Consider the following 25,803-nt stretch of genomic DNA (forward strand, 5'->3'; position numbering starts at 1 on the left):
ACAGGTGTACTGAGAAAGGATTTCAAAACTGAGAAACCCTTAACATTAGGGATGTTATTATTTGATCAGAAAAGGAATTATGACTGCTTAATGCTATCATATTTATAGTTTGAATACCTTTTTGCTTGGCTTGTGCCTTTTGAATTTGTATCATTGATTCAGCGCAAAAATAGCACAAACAGTCCTCACACTGCACTGCATGTTCGCAGCTATAGTGTTACTGCTAACGGTTCCTCACAGTCACACAGGACGGCGAAAGCCAGCCGAGCAAACACACAGCTGACAGCCTTACAGCTTAACTATTGGATTTGAGTCTTCCTGGGATATGACCATGACTTCTTACTCACCAAACGTGGGAGCGTGGGACTCTGTTGCCTGTTTTGATCATATAATGCAGCTGGAGATAAGCTATGGTTTTGACCTGTTGGTGCCTCAGATATGTTTGTAGCTGGGCAGACTGTTGTGCAGCACTACTGATTTCAAGGGACTAAACTTCAATTAACGCGTTAATAAATGGGTAGAAGCTTTCCCAAAAATGTTTAAATTTAAAAATAGATATTAGCATAGATACTGTAGTGTGCATCACTATGAAATTAGTTTTAAGCTCAATAATATCTATATCAGCTTCTTTGTCTTCAGACAGTACCTCCCTGGTGCAGCCTTTAAATGCTTCCTTCTGATTTCTCTCCCCTCCTTTCAGCATAACGACTGCAGAGACAAACAGGCCCAGGAAGCACTAAACAGCGTCCACTTACAGAATACAAGCTCTAGTTGGTAATATGCAAGCAATCACTTGAATTAGCACAATTAAAAATACGCATCCAACAGCTTACACTGTGGCCCTTCATCCTGTTAACTGACTACAACAAATAGTTATGTTTAAATCATCACTGTAATTACCCTCATCATCAAATAGCTAACTAGAAGACCATCCGTTCATCAAATGATCATCATCATGCATGGCTGGCCAGCTACAGATATCAGAACCCTCCACTCTGCCGCTCTGTCAGCGAGGTGAGGCCAGGTGTGGGGCGCTACATTTTCAGGACTGGTAATGACTTAAGGGGGTCAGAAGGATAACAGGAGCTAGCATGATAAGTGATGACACCCTCATGGGAACAAGCTTAATGACTTTCCCCATGCAGGGATCTGGCTGGTTTGGTCTGGGCACTGCAGTGAAACAGAAAGGTCCGGAACAGCCCGACTGTTCAAAACACCACAGCCTCTTCTTTGGTACTTTAAAATATCTGTGCATTGCAATCCAAGTGAAGCATCATTGAGCAATTAAGCAACATTTACTCTCTCTAAAGGCCGACACGCACTCACAGACTTAGAGCTGCGTGTCATAGCTAAACACACAAAAATATATTTTTACACCATTTCATTTATTTATTTAAACCTCTAAATGTATGAGACAAAGTTGAGTTAACAAAAAGCCTTTCTTCTCCCTGATACACTGATACACCATAAAGAAACCAATCTCTTGCCTCAGACAGCTGAGAGCAGGGAGCAGTTATTGATCAACAACTCCCTGTTTTTTTAAACCAACAAGTCATTACGGTGTTCGATTGGAATCGGTTAACTTCAAAACACAGACCAATAACCAAACAAATGTTAACTTGCAGGGTGATCAAACATGTTGTGCTAAGGATGAGCCTTTTATAAAGTAAATCGTGACGGCGAGTGAAAAGGGATTCCATTACTTTCGCAGACAACATCAAAAACCATGGCAACCCTCCACACACCAGGCAAACGCCTAACGCCACAGAGGCCTCTGTGCAGCGGTCTGAGAGAGATCGTTCTGTCCTCTCTGGCCTCTTGACGCTGGCGAGAGGAGTTCAGACACTTGTGTTTAGCAGTTGCTCAAACATTTGCGTCTGAGTGGGGGTCCCATTTCATAGAGTCAGCACAGCAATGGCAACGTCTGTGGGGTGCACGGGTGTGTATTTTCACTCTTAAGCATTTCGTACTACCCAATGGCATACCCACAACCCACCAGGGCATTTGGCAACAAATACACAGGGAATAAAGTGGAGACAGAGGTGCACATAAAAGACATGTCACATGTGCCTATCAGATGCCTGAAGGTCAACAGGAACGGCGTGCTCAGCCGTCAGTCAGCTTCCTATCACTTTGTGTGTGAGCGTGCGCTCGGGAAGAAGCGGCGCCACAGATAGCGCTTAATTGAAGGTTGAAGTTATCAGATAGTCTGCGACTCAGCTGTCAGTCAAGATGCAGTCACCACGGTGACGCTTCACAGCGCTCTGCACCACTGACGACGTCAGGAAATGGCTGACTTTGAAGAATGGTGAGGGAGTGTGTTGACAGACACACGGGCAGACAGATTGATAGAGACACACTAACGCATTTACAGACACATGTGGGCCACGCACACAGGACAGAGGAGGGACACACTTAAGGGAATTAGAGCAGAGGCGTGCTGGCAAGGAGAGTTATTTTGGTAGAATTGACATGCTGCACTGTGCCTATTACCAGCAAAATGTAATTATCTACTGGGAGTAACCAGAGCAGGGGACACGAAGGTGAACCAGAGAGAGCCCCATCCAGCATGACATCAGCATCAGGATGTGGCGGGCAAAGGTAAGTAGGAGTTATGTTTTAAAATAAAAGTGGAAACTGAGAGGCAGGAAGGGGGATGGCGGGTGTCCCAAATTGACAAGGGGTGTGTGGAAAAAGGAAAAGATGGGGGAACTAGTACCAATGATGGCAAATCTTCCATGGCAGGCGAGTTGGTGCCAGGAACACAAAACGGAGGCCTCAACCATCACCTGCTTTCTTGGAAGAACCCAGAATTGCATCAACGAGACACACAAACACACAGGCGCACACGCATGCCTTTTTGATTGGGGGAATCTGGGAAATCAGACGGAAATGTGAGAGGGGGAAACATATTCCCCAGTCTAATAATCAGCACTACAGTTTCCTCTCCTTCGAGCAGTGGGCAGCTGGGGATAGGAAGTGGCATTTCTCTTTCCTTCGTATATCAGTAATTTCCCCCCGTGCTTTTCAAACTGATCCTACATTATCTCCGCTCTTACCCGACCACTAAATGATGCTGGTCTTTATCCTCCTTGAAAACACTAAGATAAAGATGCAGCAGTTCAGTGTGTTTGTTTCTCACTCTGCGACACAGGCATGGTGGAAGTTAGCTGAACGCCCAGCCACACCATTCTGACATTCTCATCGAATGACATTCTTCAAACCCTTTATGCCTACCTGACAGCTTAAAATGCATCTGCAAAGGGCAGGTAGAGCAGCAGAGAGAGGATATCCTGCATAAGTCACATTGGTAAAATGCACATACTAAAGAAGGTGGAGTAACCGTTGTTGCAAAAGCCATGTTCCAGCAGAGGGAGTAACTGAAGAAGGTAATTCACTTGACCTGGGGCTGATTTCCCCTGGTTCAAATCACCACGATCATTAATAACAAATCTATCTGCCATTTTCCTCTTAACCGCAGACTTAATGAGCACACATGGTGAAAGGATGTGCGTGTGTCTATCAAAACAGAGCAGAACAATGTCCACGGTTTGCATCACTATGCGGTTTACTCGCGCATCCCTGTGTACATTTTAATGTGTGTATACATGAGTGTCTGCAAAGGTCATCAGTGAGTCGTCTCGGCCACCAGGGGGAAGCCTAATTAATTTAGTAGCATTCCCTACAGCTCGTAAACAAATTACTGAGTTACAGCCCTGCTCTGGGCAACGTAGCCCGTAGAGCAAAGGGAACACAGAGGTCATCCGAGGGTACCACACTTTTAATAGGCTTGTGTGTGTCGGAGAGTGTGTGAGAGTCATTCCAGAAGTGTCTGCAGAGCCACAGGTGGCACCCTCTTCTCTACACATTCACACAGACCCCCCTCTGTCTCATAACATGTTACTGGCCACATACAAATAAATGTATACAACCAAAACAGTAATTTACTAAAAAATGAAATACCGTGAGACAACTGCAATTCATGTTACTGTTCCATTGACAAGCAAGGGTCAGCCTTATCACATATACTTCTCCTTGTTGTTCGCCTATTAATATCTTGTTCTCATTAACCAGCAAATGTGATGTATGCATTTATAAAAGCCACAAATTAATGCAAAGGTTGAACATAAGGTTGCCATAAATACCAAACAAATCAACATTCTTTGTTGTAATATCAAGCAATATTAGAAAACAAACTAAATGATAAAGAAATTAGCACACATAAGCAGCATCAATTGCAAAAACATGGTATTGACAGCTAATCAGAGGACCGCCAAGGCCCTGAGGGTGTGGCCCCGGAGGTGGAGGGAGTGGACTGTGTTGTGGTTGGTTGATTCAGCTTGAGTTCAGGGACTGGGTCTGGTCTTCTGGTGAGCTGGAGCTAAGCTGATCCAGGCCAGTCCCTGGTGCCCTTTATCAATTCTGTCAGGGGGAAAATTCAATCCACGCCTGGCTGAGCCCTGCCCCGCTCCACAGTGTCTCTTATCCTCCGTCACCTCCCTCCATTCATTTCCGCCCTGCAAGCTGCTGGGATTACCACGGGAAGCGCTGCTCCTCAAAACATGGAACAAGCATTTGTGTGGGTGCCACAGATTACCATGAGGACAAGATGGTGTCCGACTGACCGTGGTCCAGAAATTGCACACACACTTCATGGCTCTTCTTATAGTAGACAGATACATCTGTCATTCTTCAGCTTGTATTGACTTGCTTTTTCAGAGTGGGCGCCATCCTCCTCATCTCCTCAACTAGCATGATCGCGCCACCCCTTACTGTTGTTTCCCAGTTTATCGGGAACATGCATTTCTTTAAATCCCAGAGTTATTCCAGCGCTCTAACCATCTAAAAGATTTACATTTCCTTCCAACTGAATATTTATGGAATTGCACTTTACTTTCCGTGACACTCATCCTCTCAATCCCCTCCTTATCTCCCTCGCAGGACTAATCTACCTTCGAGTCGGCCCATAAACACCAGCGGGCCATGTTTTCCTGAGACAAGGACCAATTTAGCTTCTGCCATCTGATACATCTTCAACCGGAGTCCATTAACAACGTGGTATACATGCTTTTTATTCCAGCGACTGTTGCTTAAAAAGCTAACTAAATAAATGACAGCTGCTGGTTTAGCTGTTGATACAGTGTATAAAATCTAGTTTATCTGCCTCACAAGTCCTTAAACAACAACAGAGATGCACAGATATAACAGACTTTCAAACAGCAGCCATAGATTGTGATGTGCGTATAGCAGCGACTTACGTCAGGGTACTCTTTGACAGGCACAAACAGCTTTTCCTGCAGGTGGACGATGGGTCCGAGGGGCTCGGGCAGCTCCATAGGATGTCTTTCCACAAGGCCGTTCACTGTGTCGCTGTACATGTCTTTACGCACTCTGTTGATCTCTGAAACACACAAACATACAACACTGTGGTGAGCAACTGAAAAAAAACAAAACAAAAAACAGCACAATCAAACATTTTCTTTTTTATTTAGGTTTTGATAAATCACTGTCAAATTGATTTTGACTTCTGGGCAAAGGCTTAATGTAGCATATAAATCTCTGTTGTAAGAAAGAAAAGAAAAACAGCAGACATGTGTAAAGTGCCTCGAGTATTGTTTGTCTTTTAGAGATGAAAAAGTGTGCGAGTTTTTTTTAGGACAATACTTAACAAATAAATACCGTAGCCTGCAACGGTAAAAAAAGAAAGACTGCGGAGCATGGATGCGACTTAATACCTGGATATAACAAATGTGAATCTGTGTTCGTGAACAACTTATTCTATATGCCAGAGATACAAGTTAAGCACTGCATTATGGGAGGTTAGGGCCATTGTCTTTCCTTTCTGCCTGCTTTTCCCCTGTGGCTGTTCTATAATAGGGCAGCTTGAGTGAGCGGTGGGGCAGGTGTGGAGGAGAGAAGCAGAGAAGCGTTCAGGTATATGCCTTCAGATCTGATCCCTCCGTCAGATTAAACTGATGGACCTCTCTCTTTCTCTCTCACACTGCCAACGGAGACTCTGCCCCAATGCACTCACTACCAGTTTGACTGCCTCCGTAGCTTCCATGAATTCACACTGCAGAGGAATGCTGTGCAGGTTGAGAAAAGTCATTTATTTCATCCTGCTCATCGTGTGTGTGACGTTTGCAGTGGTTACACTCGTTAATAAAGGACACGCACTGGTCAGTCACACTCTTAACTTCCCGTAGGTGTCGTCACTTTGTCTGCCATGCTTTTGATGAACCCAAGAAACAAAACAGCAGTAATAGGGCAGTAGAGAAATGTGATTCAAAATCTACAGAGAGAGGGTTTTTTTGGGAAACAGCTGCCACAGTTAAGACAAAGTGGCACGGCTGGTGAGGCCTGAAGGAATGATGAGTGTGAGGTGGAGTTCGGGCGGGTGTTAGGCACTATTTCCATCTCGCAAGAGATTTCAGGCAGTTTGGAGCTCTATATTAAACTCTAGCTGGGGAACCTGACACTCAACTTCAGATACCCTCAGTAAAGCCTGCCTGACCTCTACGCTTTGAAGCTAAAGTGGAAGGTGGGTGCAACCTCTGTAATTAGGTTTCAGTTTAATTTTTGTGTTTTTTGTGGTCTACTTTTACAAACAGAAAGGAGGCAATGAAACACTAGGAGAAGAACTGTGGGTTTATCCCTGGAATCAGTTCTGGAGGATTTACTGAGCGGAGGACGTGTTTTCCCTGTCGAACGATAGAAGAAAAATGTGTGATTGATGGGCTCATGGACACCGACAAGCATACACACAAACATCTGTCTGGAAAACACCTGCGGGACACATTCAAACCGTTCAAACAGGCCAGGAGACTCGGCCTAGAGTGACTCCTTCCCAAATAACATGACCTCAGCACTCTGTGGGCCTCACAGATACTCCCAGTGGTCCCTAAAGATGAATTCATCCTCATGGTATCCAGCCCAGAAGATAGATTACATCAGTCCTTACCAAGGCCAGCGGTTTCAGGCCACATTCAAGGCTTTCTGTACAAGCAGAGGGGCTCGGCCGTGACACATCACACAGGGAGGACGGGAAAAGTGAGAGACAGGACAGTAAACTATAAATGATTGCGAGTTCAAAAGAAGTCCATAAAACATAAACATGATGTGGTAAAGGAGACAGTCAACCACAAGGTCAGAAGTTTAATCTGTTACTCCGTGATGGGTGATATGCAAATCTATCCACAGCCTAATCACTCATAGTTAGTATTTCTAGAGAAGATGATCAGTGCTAAACGGCATTCTATAAAATGAAATGAAGACATTACAATACATCTTAGTAGCTTACTACTTGCTGTAGCTGTCTTTTCAAGCTAAAATTAATAAAACACAGAGGAGCCATTTAACAGACCACTGGCGGCTAAGCATGTGTGTAGGAGCCATCAATGGCGAGTAAAGAGGAGTCAATTTTCTGTGGGTTACAAAATCCACCAGCAGCAGCAAACCCCATGCAACGAGAAAACAGCCTTTCTTCAGATAACAAGAGACAGTAAAAGTGTGAACATGTGACAATGTTCCCCAACAACAACCAGCAGCCCCCCCACCCCCTCCTCCCTCTAATTCTATTTCCTCTGGCTGAAATGCCACATTAACATAAGGGGGCCGTGCTGGGCCATCGGTGGAGACGTGCGGCATTTGACAACCTCTAATTTCAGCGTGGCAAGTCTTTTCTGAAGCGCTGCGCTCATCTAAAAATTACCCCCTGCCTTCAATTGACGACAAAATCATTTGTCTAGCTGTCCACCCCGGCAGGAAAGGCCTTTGTAAGAAAGACACCAGATCGCCATCTTGAAAAGAAAAGCTAAAATGAGTAAGACAATCCGCTAGGCTATCAAAAGAGAGAGGTTCCTTGAACTTTGGCGTTGTATGGGTTTCACAGCTATATGAGGGGAGGTAACAGAACCCCCCCTTTACTCCCCTTCAGCCGTCTCTCAGCTCAGTGGCAGTGTGTCATCCTCACCCTGACTCAGCAAACCACACACACAAAACAGCACTCTCTGTCAGAGCTGTGTATTTAGGTATGGAGCTGGCTGACACACACACAAGATTATAATATCTGTTTAGCGTTTCACCCAGACATCTGTCAGGAAGAAACAAAAGTCAACCTTGAAAGAAGTTAGAGGGCAGAGTGGAGGAAAGAGGGAGAATTATAACACGGTGCTGAGCAAGCAGAGCAGAGTTGTACTCGACTCGTACCGCATCCATACGATTGAAACCCATTTCAGTTTAACTTTTTTGTCTGCTCAATGTCAACTCTTCCTATTTTCACTGCAGGATGGAAAAGAAAATGTCACAGGCAGATCTCTAAGCCCTCTGAAAGTTCAAGAAAGGAAATGATTACTCCTCATCTCTTTGGAGATCACAGTAAAGGGGAATACCCGAAAGGAAGTATATGGGAGAGGGCAACGGCAGGACGTTTAGACACAGGGATTAAAGTGCAGTTTGGTGGGGGGATGTTAAGTGTAAAGGTTCATTATTAACCTTGATAAACTTATATTTAAACACTTGACTCAAGGTCTAAAAAAAGGTTTCCTGGAGCTAACAAACAGCCACCTGTCACCACATGGTTTAATATTTTGGTTCAATGATGACAGCTGAGCCAGTCCTACATATATACCCACCATTAAACACTCTAGGTTTTAAGCAGTTAATAGTCTGATGAATACAATCTTGATTTAATCGGGACACTGATGAGCTAAACATGGCTAATTTCTTAGAATTCTAAAAAATGTATTTACTGATAAGCAATCGTGTTGACAATATGTAAGGATGCTTTAAAGCAGCAGGCCAAGCAAATAATCGGCACAATTAGCGCTTTTGCTCAACTCGTCACCGGGTACACTATCCCTACATGTTAAAAAGTACCGTGAGGAGAAAGTTCAATCTTATCACAAAGGGTATAATGCCTTGACAGGGCAGAGAAGATCTAGGTCGAGACTGGAGAGCCATGTGCACCAGGGAGGGACGGGAAGAAACAAATCCATTAAGTGAATCGGCACATCAGAGTGAATTCTCACGGACTCAGCCACCGTGAACTCGGCACCATGGGATATGGAGGCTTTTCATTTATTTACTGATGCCCAAAACATGATCACACAGAAGTGGCACCGGCAGAACCAAGGAAAGGGTTGAGAGGGGGGGAGGGGATAGGCATACAACAAACTAAATGCCAAATGAGGCAGAAATATGTTCTGATATTGCAGCCTCTCCGTCCTTATGTGATCTAATCAATGGAAACCCAGCATGAGGACAAACTAGGGAACCAGAGCGGAGAGAAGACAGATCAAAGACGGAGGAAACGAGAAGGCAGAGTCAAATTCAAGTCAAGCAGGAGATCTTGCAATCAGTTTTAAAGACTGGTGAAGATAATTCAGCTAGACCTGTTCCTCTAGAAAATGGGAACATGTCCATTAAGAGCCCAGAAATAGAACTGCTTTGTCCTCAGCCTGTAGCTCAAAGCAAAACGTCCTCTGACCATGCTGAGCACATCTGTAACTTAAGCGTTGTGTGTGTGCGTGCATGCATGAAGAGAAAGAGCTTAAGAAATAAATGTGTGTAATCAGAGTGATCAGCTTTGCCATAGGGAAGCCGCTTTACATGCCGTGTGTTGCCGGATAATATCTGCCACCTGAAACTGATTGAGTCTACAACCAATGCATCTTGAAGCCAAAATGATCAAATGTGTACCTCCACAGAGGGTCTGAGAGCGATTCATGAAATATCGTTTTCAAAGACATTCAATCTTTCCCTGTTTTCTCAACTGATGATGTGAAATCACGAAGAAGAAAAGGGTGGCTCCACCGCTGAGGCAAATATAGACATAAAAACCTGGTGGCTGTGTCAAAAAATATACAACAGTAATCACAGATACACCTAAACGTGCCTGAGTGAAACAAGACGAAGGCGAGGAACAAGCATTTTCACTTTAAAGCTGCGCACTTTAACAATCACAAAGGCCGGGTACCCGTTGCAAACGAAAGGATTTGGGCGTTTAATGCATTCCTGCCCTTTATTCACGGCACAGATGACTTTATTCAAGACGACACTCCACTTCAACAGTTTAAGGGTTTGGCAGGCCAAGCATATGAAACAAGTTTCTTTTAAAGCAGGGAGCAGAAATATAGTGCGCATTGGTGGGGGTGACTGAGCCATGAAAACGTATGCATTTCTTGGTCTTATCGTCAACTCCCAGCTGCCTCCTCTCTCCCATTCCTGCTTTGCGAGGGAAGGAAAGTTTCCCGTGCTTCTGTCTTATTTTTTCTTCCTAATCTTTGATTTAACAGTAGGCCTACACCGCACAATCCTTTGATGTTCACACACCAACTATAGCTATGCTGTTCATCAGCATAAGAACAGCAGTTATTTCAGTTCTTACAAATAAAACCAGAGGCACGTCTGAAATATCCTGTCATGATAGTTTCAGTAAGACAAATAGCATTATTGGACTTTAAGGAGGAAAGAGGGCCAGTGCGCTACTTGCCTTTGTTTATTGTTTACCCGATTTTAGATTGTAATGGATAGTAGGAATGTGACAGTCCACATGCCTATAAAAAAAATGTCAGGGCAGGATGCTCCGTTCAGCCTCGGATTTTGAAGAACATTAACCAAGGAATTACAAAGGCACATTTCCTCAGTAAAGCAAGGGTAGATCCATTTGTAAATCACCGTTGTTCAGCCCATTTAAGGCAATGCTGTGTCTCTGGGAATGGGAAATGCAGCAATTCATTCGCGACAGCATTATCCAAGTGTGTCCATTACTTGCAGTTGTCTAAAACACACTTGGGTGCAAGTTGTTCTCCCCATGGCATCTGAGCGGCCCCCTTCCACAGATTCAGAGGGAGAAAAGGCAATAATGAATGGAATGGGAGCGTTTATTGCAGTAGATGTGTGACTATACTCAGTTTTAGAAAACAAAGTGCTCGAGCCCCTCCACGATAACGCTCATTCACATTCGACTAGCTTGGTAATTAAGCTGGAGCAACACAGACATATTTGCTTCATTAGATTACCTATTGGGCATCTTCCAAAGTGCTTTTAGTTGAAATTCCTGTTTGTGTTTTCCCTGAGTGTCTCCCTGTTGAGCTGTAGGAGATGAATAGTAACACAAAGAGGCAACATAAAATAAATAAATGACTTGGAAGATAAACATCTATTTTGACTAACCCAGACTGCTGAGGCATCACATTAGCTCCGGCTGGACTTTTGGCACAAATCAAAGCCTATCATAACAAAGGGATCACTTCCCAGCAAGTATGGACAGGGGTAATATGCAATTGTAGTTATCAACTTTTTTATGTACATAAGGTATGTGGGTATTGTGAAAAACGCAGAATAGTATTAACCTATTTATTGAATATGGACTGTTAATGCTGTCAAAATATATTTTAAGAACGATCAAATTGGAAATAGTGCTGAAGTATTCATAAGAGCTTTGCTTTACAGCAACATATTTACCCAGTTCCTGAACCCTGACATGGTGTGGCTACAAGTGCAGCTCCCCAAAGGCTGGGGGGGTTTAAATGGCTAGAGACAGAAATGACGGGGTGGATTGCTGGCAGCCGGAGGGGAGATTTATGTTGTGTGTCAGGGATTCTCCGACGGCAGGCTGGGTAAAAAGATCCAGAGTCAGATCCTTAAGTAGATAGGCTACTAAATAAACGACTGACATAAAAAGGTTTGAGGATTCTCTCCTCCGCAAGCCATGTAAAAAAAAAACGTAATTAAAGAAATATTCTCCCATACACACATGCTTACTCATCATGGGTTAAAGGAAAGCCAAGAGACAGACGGAACTACGCTTCCATCCATATTGGGAATGGAGAGTGATGCATTCTTCATCAACAAAATGCTTACCCAGTAATATCTCTTTTGAATACAACCTGGTGCAGAACATATGTACTGTGCATGGTGGGTTTGTAAATGAACACAACTCGCCTCCGTTTTTTAAACCCTAGCCAGCTACCTGCCTAAAAGCTGCGTGTTCCGCTCCCTGGTCATCAATAATGAGCTGAAAACACACAACGATAACAACTTACAAAGCATTTAGCTCCGACCCTACAATGCACAGGAATAGGCATGCTCTGACCTGACACCAACTCTGGCACATAATAGTATATGAAAACAAACACGGTATATTAACATTAAAACACCCACATACACACACACACACACACACACACACACACGAGCTAATGAGCTTTTGTGCGTTTGTAGGCAAGGTTCTCCTGAGACAGAGAACCCACAGAAATAACACTCTACACAAAAGGAGGAGGAAAACCGCCTTAGAGGAAAATCTGCTGAACAAATACAGCAGGAAACAAGCAGGAAACAGTGTTTGCACGTCTCTCCTCTACCTCGCTTTAGCATCACCTGAAACCCATTTAGTCTGCTGACAAAAGAAGGTTGCTCTTCGTTATACATCATTGTGCCATTGTTCTTAAACGGTTGCTGGTTATATTATTTTACCATTATGGCTGAAAGCAGTGGAAACAAAAGGGAATATTTTCTTTCTTTTACCTTTAACAAAGTGAACTTTCATCACGAGTATTCAAATTTGTTGTAGAGCTACACAAAGACAGCTTGCCAAAAAATACATCAAAAAAGCTTACATTTTACTTTTGCATTGACAAAATGTCTTAAGTCATTGGTCTTTCAAATCCAACCCTCATTTTAAAACGTGTTTACATTAAATTATGCCAGAAACAATGCCAATTTTAACTCCTCCATTCTGGCTGAACCCCTGAGAGTGTGCTAAATGCAGAATGTGGAGGTGTTGATAGCCAAGAACAGCAATCAGCAAAACCATTAATCACAAAAAGGTGGAAAAAGCTATGTTTTCTCCTGCTGTCACTGTTACTGAATGCAGGAGGGGGAAGTGCCATGCTGAACATGGCTTTCTGTGGCTGCTGGCAGCAGTGGTGACGGTGTGCTATAGGAGTGTGTCATAGCATGTTAGTCTGGTGATTAAACAAAGCAAACAGACAGTGCCGACGCGCAGAGAGGGACCAAGGGAAAGGCAGAGCTGAGAGTGAGGAAAAGGGACTGAATAATCGTAATTTCTAGTCCAGAAAATTACCACATCTGAAATTACATTTGAAAAAGTATGCCTGTTTTTAACTTTGCTCAACATAACATTTTGCTGTGAAACGAGCTGCGTTTGGCTAAAGGGACTATTGTCACTTGAACTGTGGCACCAGCAGGGACAGGTACCCTGGCGCAGCGACTGTCCTGGAAAACGCAGCACTAAACTAGGCCAAGTTCTCAAACTGAGGATGAGAAGGAGTTATGATGCCAACTTTGAGATCAGCATAATCAGTGAGGCAAAGTCATTAAACACCTTCAAGTGGCCAAAGCGTTACAGAATGCTGCAGGTGGAAAGAGCACAGAGACGGGCTTTAAGAACAAAAACTCAGACAGATTTGTGTCGTCGTCCCAATTCTGGCAATGTGTCCGAAAAATGAGGTGACAGGATGGTGATTATTAAAGCTGCTATTCAAAATGGTGGCCAAATAAGAGTCCTCCACTGGTTAAAGAGCCAAATATGTAATGGTGGGATGTCAGTCATAAGACTTATATTGGAGACTTTTTTACAAAACTTGTTTTCTTAGTCACAGTTTGCTCAACTACTATGATACATATTTCCATGATTTCTAAAATAAGTTGGGACAGAAACCCATCTTATCCTCCTTACCCAGAGCACCATGCACACCCATCTAGAGCTCCACAGTGAAATGCGTAATTCAGACCGCAGAGATACTAAAACCGTGGGCTAAAATTAGAATAAGGGATCATCACATTTGATGATGTGGAACTGCTTTATGGGGCTGTGTGCTGGTGAGGGGCACGCTGGCAGCTCAATGAGCCATAGGAGTGCCAGTTTTGTGCACTTAGTGGGGTCTACCATAGAGTGAGGTGAAACTGGCAGGGAGGGCTGGCTCGATACTGAACCATAATGGCTTACTCTTAATGGGTGCCGCAAGGGGCACACGTTCATTACTCTCTGCGTGGGGGGACTTTCCACGGGATCCTGGGGTGAGACTTGTGACTGCATGCACACTCACACACACTTAAACTCGGGGGAGGCACCCCAAGGCGGGTGGGCTAGGTGGAAAGCTACAGAAAGTGTTTTCTTTCACACTCACAGATTTAATTCCCTTACAGGAAGCAGCGGGGAGAGTTAGTGTGGTAGTTAAAGAAAGCTAAAAGCTCCTTCATAGGGTAGTTTCATAATAATGCTAATTATTCAACGATTGCGAAAATAGTCTAATCCAGCACAGCAGAAGCTATAGAGTTCAGTGCTAATGCTTACCCTCTCCTCGGTTCACCTTTTAAAAGTAGCCCGACAACATGCTCAGCGGAAATAGACAAACTAATGCACACAAAATGCAGACGCAAGCTCCCTCTAAAATACCAGGCCAAAAGATAGGCGATTTCACTGCTGCTTTTGCCATCTGAAGGGGGAGCGATATGTAGCGTTAAATTGGAAGTCACAGCAATAGTCATTTAACAGGATGGCTTTAAGAGAGAAGCCTCATGAGCTGAAAATCATTTCACAAATTTGAGGGGACATACTCTGTCGAAAAAATGAAAGAATAGCCTGCTGCCTCAAGAAGCTACAACACAAAGAATAACCCAACCTTTTACTCCCATTAAAACATAACCATATAAGTGGCTCCTTGCATACTAAGGGGGTTGCTCAGTGACGACAGGAGCAGTCAAAACTGGTGGATTAATTAAGTATGAACATAAACACACTCAAAGCATGAAAAAAGCATGAGCGTAAACAGCCAAGCAGATTGTTAGTTCTTCTGCATCTCATGGGAACTCATTTCACAGTCTTTACCTGCCAGTTAAATCAGACAAACAACAGCGAGACCTGGAGAATCCTTCCCTCACTGTGCTTTAACCTATTTATCTCTACTCTGTGTTTCGGTCGATGTACACACACTACTTAGGCTTTGAGAAACACAACCGTTTCATCCACTGAGGGTCCACACACACACACACACACACACACACACACACACACACACACACACACACACACACACACACACACACACACACACACACACACACACACACACACACACACACACACACACACACACACACACACACACACACACACACACACACACACACACACACACACACACACACACACACACACACACACACACACACACACACACACACACACACACACACACACACACACACACACACACACACACACACACACACACACACACACACACACACACACACACACACACACACACACACACACACACACACACACACACACACGTAAAGAAGCACAGGATGCATGCTGTGAGATCAACAAGATCTGAGACTATGAGATAAGGGAACAATAACAGGATGAAGATTCAGGAAGCATACAGATGCAAGCTGTATGCTTGTCGATTGGAAGAGCAGACCATGGCCCCCATGATGCCCAGGAACCATATCCTCTGGCCTGTGAAAGGGGGTATTCCCTTTCCCTTTCCCACTGCCTGTAGGGGCCAGAGAACATGGACTGTGTGTGTGAGACTGGCTCTTGTTACAATATAAGGAAAGACAATGTCTCACAGGGTGACCAAAGAGTTGCTGCTAACACTGCACACCAGCATATTCAGATGATCTAAAAGTGCAGAGCTCTATTTATTTAGCGAACACATCTCAACTGTGTCTGCCCCCTCTGTCAGGCAACAATGGCAGGAAAGGTCCAGCTGTCAGAAGAGGAAACAGGAAGAGGGAGGAAGGAAAGGCTCCGACTGTCAATGTGACTGGAGAAGATAACATGCACGCCGCTTCCTGCCCCCACCCCTGTAACTAAGGAGACAACAGTGCTCACAACCAATGGGTAATAAAAGAGGGATGAAGGACAATTCATCGTACGATCACTTAAAATAAACTGTTTGTGACTATGTATCTGTTATCGAGCCTCCATCTTTGATCCAGTAGGTGAACTTTCCTATGGTTCTACATATTTCCAAAATAATAAATCCACAGTATATAAATGAAGTTGATGGCTAATGTGAAGGAAACTAAACAAGCTATGTTAACATGAGGGGGATGGTTGCCATCACGGTGAAAAGATGCCAAACGGCAACACAAAGAGAGTTAGACAGTGGCTGCGTTTTCCCCTTAAACCTTCGCCGAATCCTTACATCAACTGTGACTTAAGAGATTTGTGGCGAGCAACAGATGGGAGCAGCATTGGCCTGCCAGAAGTTCTGTATGGAGAATGTAAACAAACAGACAACAAAATATCTTTGTTTGCAAGGTGGGAAAAAGAGAGAATGAGGAACAAGTGCTTTCATACGATTCTCTCAGGATCAGGGAATGAGGTCGCTTAGCTTCGACAAGAAACCATGTTAAAATAAAGTGACAATTGAATGTTTCGGAAGCAATTCTTTTTGAATCAAGACTGTTAGAAATCCAGTGTCCCCTCATCTGTCAAGAGAGAAAAATAAACAACACTGTCCTGTAGCCAGCATCTAAAGAAGACAAGGGTTGTGCGCATTTAGCAGAGGTATGACTTAATTATCCAAGGCACAGTTATCTAAGAGTGAGAGAAAAGTTTAAGAAACCAAGAAAAAACGTGTATAATCTGATGCAATCAGATACAGGCTTCCATTTAAATAAATGATCTTTCATAAAATGAGTATTACTATGAAAACACTTCTGTAATCTGATGCAATCAAATAAAACAGCCCTGCAATAACCTACCTTTATGAATGTTATCATACCCCGCTGCTGATAAGAGCGTGCCAGACAGACATTGATTCAATTCTATACACATGCTGTAGCGTGTGTCCTTGTATTGGATTGCATTTGAAGGGGAAAACAACAACAAAGGCTTAATAAAGAAAGCTCAATGTGATATTTCCCTTTTTGATACACACTCGCTTGTCGCAGCTGAAATGTGTACACCTGACTAAATTCACTAAGCCTTACAAATGGCCATAAGGTCTATAAAAACCTCTCTATCCATACGGGTTCAGTCAGAGTGTTCAGGGAGTGTTTATACATTAATTATTTGAGACTATTTTTTACCTGTTCAAATCAGCTAGTGTTTCATCCTGCTACATTCACCTATCATTACCCTGGCGTGATTTCATAGTTACAGATGACACTAATTCTCTTAATACAACACAGTATTTGAGGCTTAGGGGACATGAGTAATGAACAGAGGAAGACAAACAGATCACATCGAAGTGTTCGCATGCGTGTCAGCTGTTTTATACCTGCGAGGGTTCCTAGCTCACATCTAGGTTACTGTCTAGATAAATGTAAATCCAACAGGCTCAGTGGCAGTGGAATCACACACAATCAACCTTATATATTATGTTCCTGGAGTATGAATCAAAACTTTACCTCTATTGTGGTAAAAGACCAATTAGACACAACAAATCTGTTCGATATCTGGATGGATATGCATGGCGCTCTGCCAGAACTAGTTCATGGCCAAGTATACAAACGTTGATTGTGTTGGTAGTTCTCAGTTGGGTTGCATTGATTCTCTATAAAGAGCTAACAGGTTTGGCATTGTTAAAAGATGCTGAAAAAAATACTCTTGGAGCCTGAATCACTTTCAGATATTAAGATAGCCCATCTTAAAATGGGGTGGAAAATGAAAAGACAAGAGAAAAGGCTCCCACTGACCCTGTTGTCTGCAAATCATCAAAAGATCTGCTCTGGCTGTGTGTTTGTTTGGGATGTCTCGTCGTGGAGATCATTTAGTTGATCTCTCTCCTCTGCCAAGTCATGTTGAATGTACCATTTAAAAATAAGGACGTTAGAGCGGCTGTAAAAACTGGGTCAGAGTGTCAAAGGGAGGGGAGAAAGAGGCACCGACATTAACCAAGCTTCCAGTGTGCTTAAGCCTTTAAACATCGATTTGCCTCAAAGCACTTGGGTGTGAGGACTTAACAAACAATTGCAAATTAATATGTGCAAATACAGCCAGCGGGTGCAGGCATGTTGTTCCCTACCAACCAGCGTTTGAGCCTGGGAGTGATTGAGAGGAGAGCCAAGCGAATACTAGAGTCCTGAGCGCAGACAAAGAGAGCTGGGCTGATGCAAAGTGACAGACCACGTTGCAGGCCTTTAATGTCACCACTGGTCCTCACAAGAAAGAGGCAATGTAGCCCCAAGGCTTGAGTTTTAGCCTCACAAGTGTAGAGAGGGAAGCTGCATGAGACAAAGCAGATGGAAGAAGAAAGCCATTGAAGAAGAATCTAGAGAAACAGGAGAGAGAAAGCTGGGTGCAGTAGAGTCACTCTGCTAAAATAAATAGGTATAAAGACAAAGCCAGGAAAATGAGTCATTCCCTCGGGATACTGAATTTCTCATCTGGAAAACACTATGGCAACGATGGAAGGCAAAATAAAATAAACGGATGAAAGGGATGCATGTACATGGTAAAAACATCAAGGAGGCAGTTAGAGGGAGAGAGCCTAGCAAACTGTGCGTGTGTGTTTGTGCAGACAGTAGTATTTATCCATGGTGATGAGGGAGGAGGAGCAGAGGCAGACCTGGGGTCTGGTTCAGCTAAAGTGTCAGACGCTCAATAAAAATAAGGTTGCAGAAAGAGCGGCCATTACCAACAGCCTAATCTCATGTCAGACAAATCCTGCCCAAGAAAGCAGAGCAGGGGAGACGAGAGGAAGGGTGGGACAGGGAGACGGATTAGAGGGGACAGAGAGAGACAAGTCCATCTCCTGGCAGGCTACCCTTCACCTTAAGGTGTCAACAGCAGCTGGCGCCTTGGCACCTTGCTCATCCCCACACCTGTCTGCCGGCTGTGTCTGCACACCATCCGTCCCCAGCTGCCTTTAACCTTCCCTTAAGCCACACAATAAATTATTTGATCCATATTGGGGGTGATAACAAACATACCCAAGCTAAATTCAAACTTTTAAAGCAATTTGAGTCAAATAAATCTCCTAAACGACTGTTATGTGTCCCTGTCAGGGTGCGTGTCCTGGCTCGTTCCCCGTGAAATATAACAAAACCAGACAGACAGGAGCTACAGCTGTAATCTTATCCAGGACAACAATAAAGCCACACTTTGTGTCTTTTATGGACAACATTCCTAAGTAATGACACGGAGCGGAGATGTCACAAGATAAGGCAGAAGTGTGCTGGAGCAGCGTCTACTAAATAAGAAAACTGGGTTAGATGTGTTTCTGCATCCAACTTCTTTAAAGTCACTTCTTTAAACTTCACCAGGAGTCGAAGGAGTGTGTAATTTGGGTCGGAGTTGATCTCCAAAATGAGGCCAGATCCCAGCTTTGATGTTTACTTTGTTTAATTAGCAGTTCTCGCAACAGCTTTGTATCAGGATGCGCTACCGATCCACACACCAGAAACCCTGAGCAACATTCTTCCGACATGATTGTGCTTCGTGCATGACAAAAACAGAAGAAAAGAAGTTGTTGAACCTTTCTTTAGATGTCTCTACTTTTCTATACAACCATGTTGCCACAATATAGATGCGAGTGCCTTGGGTTGCACAAACAAACCACATCCCTGAGCCCCTTATAGAACGGTACATAGAGCAACGTGTAGCAGCTCAGATAACACACCAAGTGTTAAACATTTCAGCGTACTGGGCGAGTGTCACAGACAGCTCCTGTGTGAACTGGTAAGGAATGACCCAGTGTGATGTGGCCCATTAAAGTACAAAAAGCCATTGTGTATGATAATCTGAGGGGGAGGCAGGGTGAGACAGAGGGGTGGAGTGTGGAGCTGAGGGAGGGGTCAGTGACCTTCCTCATAGCCAACCAAATGACCTCATTCACAGCACATAGGAATCCTCTGTCTCCCCCCACTGTCCTCTATCACACTCTCCATCCTCCCCTCGCTCTCTGCAGCCTCACTCGCCTTTTTCCTTCCAGCGAACACAATCAATCAACTGAGCATGCTCATAACCCTTTCATATACACGGCGTATTTTCCCTGGCAGTCATACGTGGGCTTTTATGCCCATCTTTCCCATGTCTCACAGGGGGCTAAAGGGGCTCTTTGTTTCACCAATTAACACCTAATCATACAAAATCACCCATTGTCACAGCTCTGTAATCTCCTCCAAACCAGTGAGCTGATAAGGACGGACAGACGTAAGCCGCAGCACAAACAGCGACTAACACTAAACAAACAGGAGCGTCACAGAAAAAGTTTCACTTGCGTCCGCATACCCCTGCCTCCCCCATGTGCTGCTATGATCAGTCCTGGTTGAAGGCGTTGCACACAGATATAAATTATGCTAAGCAAATCATGTTTTACATAAGAGCACACGACTGCAGGCCAGACAGCCACCGTGAAATACAACTGTGCAACACATGTACACCGTGTTAGGCTAGACGACCACGTTGTGCGACTGCATCAGTGAAACTGAAAGGTTCAAGAAGTGATACAAGTGAACGCTCTGTGATTTCTGTGGAACATTTCCTCCCAGACAACAGCATACTTCTACAAGTTAAGCAGTGTGTTGCTGATCTGATGACCGTATGGGCTGACATGAGTGAATGAAGGTTGGGTAGTGTTGGACAAGTGTTACAAACTCAATGAACTTGAAATACCTGCAGTGTGGAACAAACTATTTCTCACACACACACACACACACACACACACTAAAGCTGCACTGACACAGAGCTCAGTGTACTTACAGAAAGCCTTTCAGCAGGATTGCTTTGAGGCAACTCTCCTCAGCTTCTGGCGTGCTTGTGCTTTATACCCAACACATCTGATCAAATCTGTTTTATTGTCTTGTAAAACTTTACAATCAGTGAAGCTTCTTGTTTTTATTCAAACACTGATGAGGCTTCTATGGTATTATTTCTAAGAAGGTGACAGCCTAGTCTCAGAGTGGACATAGAACCAAATATAATAATAAGACTGACTTTTGTAAGATATAATCAAGGCTGCAACCTTGAAGTCTTACAGCATTCAATATGTGTACAGCTGTTGAGATTTTCCTCACAATGTGTCCATTTCAAAGCCAGACATATTTAAAATGGACAAATGCATCCAACAACAGCGTAGCATACATCTTTAAAACACATCTTCAAGATACAAAGCCATTTCAAAGGCTGCCCTGGGTTAAACGGAAACAAAACGTGAGTGGGAAACTGAAGGGTTATTTTGAAAGGAGCCATCAAACCATCTAGGAGATCAACACAAGTTCACGAAAACTGCAGTCAAGCAGGGTTATATGAATGACAAAAGTATAGCTTTTAATCTCAACAATGGCAATGGACCCGAGAAATGTGCAGAATATCAAGAGAATCGTAAAGAGCAACTCGAGTGCTGTGAGTGATATGACATGGACATGGACATGTAAGAGATAAGAATAGAGGAAGCTGTGGGAGTCAGAAGCATCAGAGTCAGATTAACACAGGAGCTGATACCGAAAGGAATATACCTTCACCTCACTCACGCCACCTCCCTCTCAGTGGCCCTAAGGGAAGGTTATGCAGCACCGCCTGCTCTTGCCATGCCTCGCAGAAACAACACGGGCTGCGGAGGGACAGGTAAATTATTCATCTTTGATTTATCGGCCAGCCTACAACTACTGAGAAACACAGGAAACGGCTGCAAACCAGGCAGACTAATCCACTGGGGTGCTTAAAGGGAGTATGGGGCTAGAGATGGAGGGGGAAATATGGCTAATAGGTAAGACAGGGGTGAGTGTGTCACACCTTTAGAAGGTTTAAGAAAACACAACTGGACTTGATAGTTTGTTGCAAATGGAATAGGGCTTGCCAGTGTCAGCCTTAAAGCACAAACGATCAAATGAAAGACAAATTCATCAACACAGTTTAGGTATTTGAAAGCTATGTAGAGCTTCCTGTGCCTCACTGTGGACAGCATTCACATAAGGCTGAGCTAAAACACACTATGAGAGAGTGTGTGGGGAAAACAAACACCAGGCTGGAGGTTAAGTGCTCTGACTGTGCTCCCGGTAAAATTCCTGAGCTGGCTGCCAACGCTCGCTTGCCATTTCTCCTCTGAAAGGAGAGAGAAAATGAATGCGGAGGGGTGGGCGATTCAGAGAGGAACAGAGGGAGCATTCAGCTCATTTTTCTATGATAAAAAAGGGGAAGGAAACAGAAAATTGTGACATACGTTTCTGGTATGACTCCTTAAAGAAAAAACCTGTACTTTTTGTCATTATATCTCAGTTTGGAGGCTTAAAAACTTAGACACAAAGAGAAAGAGAGAGGCAACAAGGGGGACTACTGTGAGTGAGGGGGGTGGGAGAGCTATTTGAAGCACTCCAAGAATGTAACAGGGTGGGGCCCTAACTTCTTACTGAGAAATATTCTGTGTGCTTCGAACTCACACAGTGTGTGGAGGAGCGACTGGGGATATGATTCATAATGTAATCAGAGTGAATCAAAAACAAAGCTGAGAGACAGACGCTCCTCTGTGAGAGGGCACATGAAGAGCATGTCACTACAGCCAGGAGAGCAGCCCCCCCTCCTCCTCCTTGTCTGACTGTAGAAATAACAAACCACTGACTCCCCTGCTCCATGGACTGTTCCTGTCTGAATTGGGCGTTGCTTCCCGTAGATGTTATTGCATGAAACACAAAAAAAAGTAGAAAAAAATGGTAGAAAAGCTTCGGTCAAGGGCAATGGGTGGAGCCCTGGTTACATAAAAAAGGAAATTAACAGCCCCATTTAATGAACGAGCCTGTGTCAGGAAGCTGTTGTGACATAACTATTACAACATGGTTGTTTTCATCTTCCTTGTTTAACTGCTTGTTATCATCATAGCACACACGCTCATACACACAGGACTGTGACTTGACAGAAACCGCACAATGAAATCCCCTCGGCGAAATTAACTGAGCATCTCGTTACCTCACTCCCCATTACTTTTAATGTGACTGCTCTGCTTTAAGGCTGGAGGAATTAAAAAAGGGAGAGATAAACTGCCTCTAGCAATGTGTTGTCTAACAGCCGGCAGTAATAGAAGGGAAGACACTTAGTTTTGGTGACAGCGTGCCAGATAGTCAGGGTAGGGCACGGAGACAGCAGGCCAGGCAGAGGCAGCAGGTGATAAGGAGGCCCCAGCACTCACGGGATTGGGGCCTGAGATAAGAGCCCGGAGCTGTCGTTGGATGACTTTATCACGGAGTACCGGCTGGGGGGTGGCAGGGCTGGGGCTGGAGTGGGGCCAGGGGAGCGAGATTGGGTCCAAGGTTGCAGCTAGAACAGGGACTGAAGCTCACACTGTGGTGGGGCTTCTGGGTAGGAGGCACATCAGAAGGAAGACAGCAAGGCGGCGCTCGGCCCCGCTACAACCCCTTCCACCTCACCCTGTCAGACTCATACCACTGCCTAATTTATTACCAGGGAGGAGAGGCGGAGAGAGAGGGGCCGCATGGGTGCAAGAGAGAGGGAGACAGAGGAAGACGACACAAAGCCTCCAATTCTGCTTCCTCACTGGAGGCGACGGCTCAGTAAACCAGCTCACAGAATGGCTCTCGGTTAATTAAATTCCAGCTTATAAGTGGTGCTCTGGGAGAATGTGGGGAGAAGAGAAAGGGGGTTGGGGTGGGGGAATATAACAGGTTTCTGCTTGCGACCATCATTTCTGTCTTCCTTCTCTCTCAAGGCTCTAAGCAGTATCTTATTTTGGGAGCGGTGCTCAGTCTTGTTAGCCGCTAAATTGATTGCGTGTCAGAAGTTAATGCAGGTCCAGCCATGTGCCGAGATCTGCGAAGGGTCAACCAACAGCCTGAGAGAACAGCGCTGCAACAGCCAGACAGACAAAGAGAAAGTTGGGGGAACCACATTGACAGAAATGGGGGACATCAGGTAGAAAACCTCTCGAGCAGTCTGCCATTTATCAAAATCTGTTCTCTAAACAGTTGTTCCCAAAGGATCAGTTCCCTACACCGGCACCACAGTGGACAGTTTGTCCTCCAAACACTGACAGCTCTCCCGGGAAGGTCCTGTTAAATCACGGCACGCAAACAAGCAGACACAAAACTGTAGATGCAAAAGAAGGGGGGGGGGGGGGGGCTGCAGGCTGGAACAAATGGTACAATGCATCGTGTGACTCTGCCACACAGCATGCTATGGAACAACGGACCATTTAATCTATACAAACACAGCTCGACAGTGAGCCAGTAAGGAGAGGAAAGGGGATCTTGGAATAAAATGATTTTTGATCAATCCAACTATTCTTTTCCCTACAGAAAACCTTCACAGGCCGGAAGTAAAACCCTCCCTTTCTCCTATACCTTGCTACCTGACAACATTGCCTGCACTTCACTTCTAGGCTACATCTCTGGATGTTATATGGGCTGTCTCCTCCTGCCAAGAGAAAATATAGCAATTTGAAGCAGCTTGTTGGCTGGCACATCGTAAAGGGAAATAAAAAACTCCATAGCAGGTGTCACCTCAGGGAGATGAACAACTGCAACGCAAGGGGATTTCGAAAGGGGCACGTCAATCGGCCAGTGACCTTGAGGGACTACTCACATATTGGGAAAGCAACAGGGGCGCCTGAGCACTCGCACCACTAAAGCGGGGTGGGAGCAGTTGTAACCACAAGGGTGGTGTCAGCTTTCTTCCGCCATGGAAACAGCTGTGTAGACATGCACGAAGCGAAGGGTGGGTGAGGGGGACTGCAGCTGTTGAGAGGGTATACTCTTGAGAGATGGACAATTTGGGAAAGTTTCAAGCATTTAACTGGAACCAGCTATACGCTTTGTGTTTATTGGGCTCATTTAAATCTGAAAAGGGAGGGAATTTAAGAGTTAGATTAAAGCTAATGAAACAGTACGCACTCGCCGTCGTTGTAATTTTAACAATATCACACACAATTTTGTGCCTCCGGAGACAGGATGGCTGATGCCTTGTTGACAGATTAGGACTTAACCTCACCTTTCCTTGGGAATTCTTTTTCTAATAACTCCACAATGACTGGTTATGTTTCAACCTCTGCTTGTGAACAATAGTTTAGTTTTGCATCTGCTTTCTAAATATTTCATTCAAAAAAGTGTTTAACGAAATAGAAGTCTCCTGCAACAGATTAGAAAAGTAGACGCACACCAAACCAGATATAACAACTTTTCTCATCAAGCGTTCTTCCAACCACAATTCCACTAGTTAACGACTCCCTTCTGGAGACTATCCCGTCTGACTGGAAACTGCAATAAAGTGTGATTTTATCTTTACTGCTTGGAACTGACAAGTCTACAGTAAAAAAAAAAGTGTTTCGTTCATAAACATAAACATTATTTTAAAAAACGTTTCTGAGCTTCAGGATTTGCAGCAACTGCGAGAACAGGCCGCATTTCTTTAAGCACTTCTCTCTTTTTAAGGCTTATTGACTGGATTGTGCGTTCTGTTGTATTCTAGGTGGGAATTTCATCAGTACGGGACAAAAGTGGGGGGAAGGTGGCCCCAAAAACCACAAGAGAGCTTCGGCCCCTTTCAAAGAGTAAAGCAAACCAAACCGCCCCTAACTGGAACCAGACAGGCAGACACTCTGCTGTGGGGTGGCTTTCATCACACACACACGCGATAGTATCGGCAGGGTGAAGTTTGGGCAGGTGCTGTCGAAACGCTTGGAAACCACAGACTTCTGTGGAGGAGTGAGACTGGGCCGGGGAGTTGCGGGTGACCCTGCCATGATTTCTATAAGACCAGAGCAGGGAACATTTATTGGTTGAATGCGGCACATAAGAGACGGACCGGAGCTGCATCACAAGATTGATCTAAAGAACTAATAAACAAGTTTCTCTAAAGTCCCAAATTAA

General features: G+C 44.4%; 1 protein-coding gene across 5 annotated transcripts in view; it reads right to left on the bottom strand.

The window, feature by feature from the left end:
* qkia (QKI, KH domain containing, RNA binding a) overlaps positions 1-25,803 on the bottom strand; it is a 68,810-nt gene that overhangs the window by 40,139 nt on the left and 2,868 nt on the right. For all 5 annotated transcript variants that reach the window (XM_063909481.1, XM_063909479.1, XM_063909478.1 and 2 more), the window contains exon 2: positions 5,259-5,401. In XM_063909481.1, the coding sequence (XP_063765551.1) occupies positions 5,259-5,401 (143 nt within the window). The remainder of the gene's footprint in view (positions 1-5,258; positions 5,402-25,803) is intronic.

Source organism: Eleginops maclovinus, chromosome 19, assembly GCF_036324505.1.
Source record: "Eleginops maclovinus isolate JMC-PN-2008 ecotype Puerto Natales chromosome 19, JC_Emac_rtc_rv5, whole genome shotgun sequence".
Taxonomy (NCBI): domain Eukaryota; kingdom Metazoa; phylum Chordata; class Actinopteri; order Perciformes; family Eleginopidae; genus Eleginops; species Eleginops maclovinus.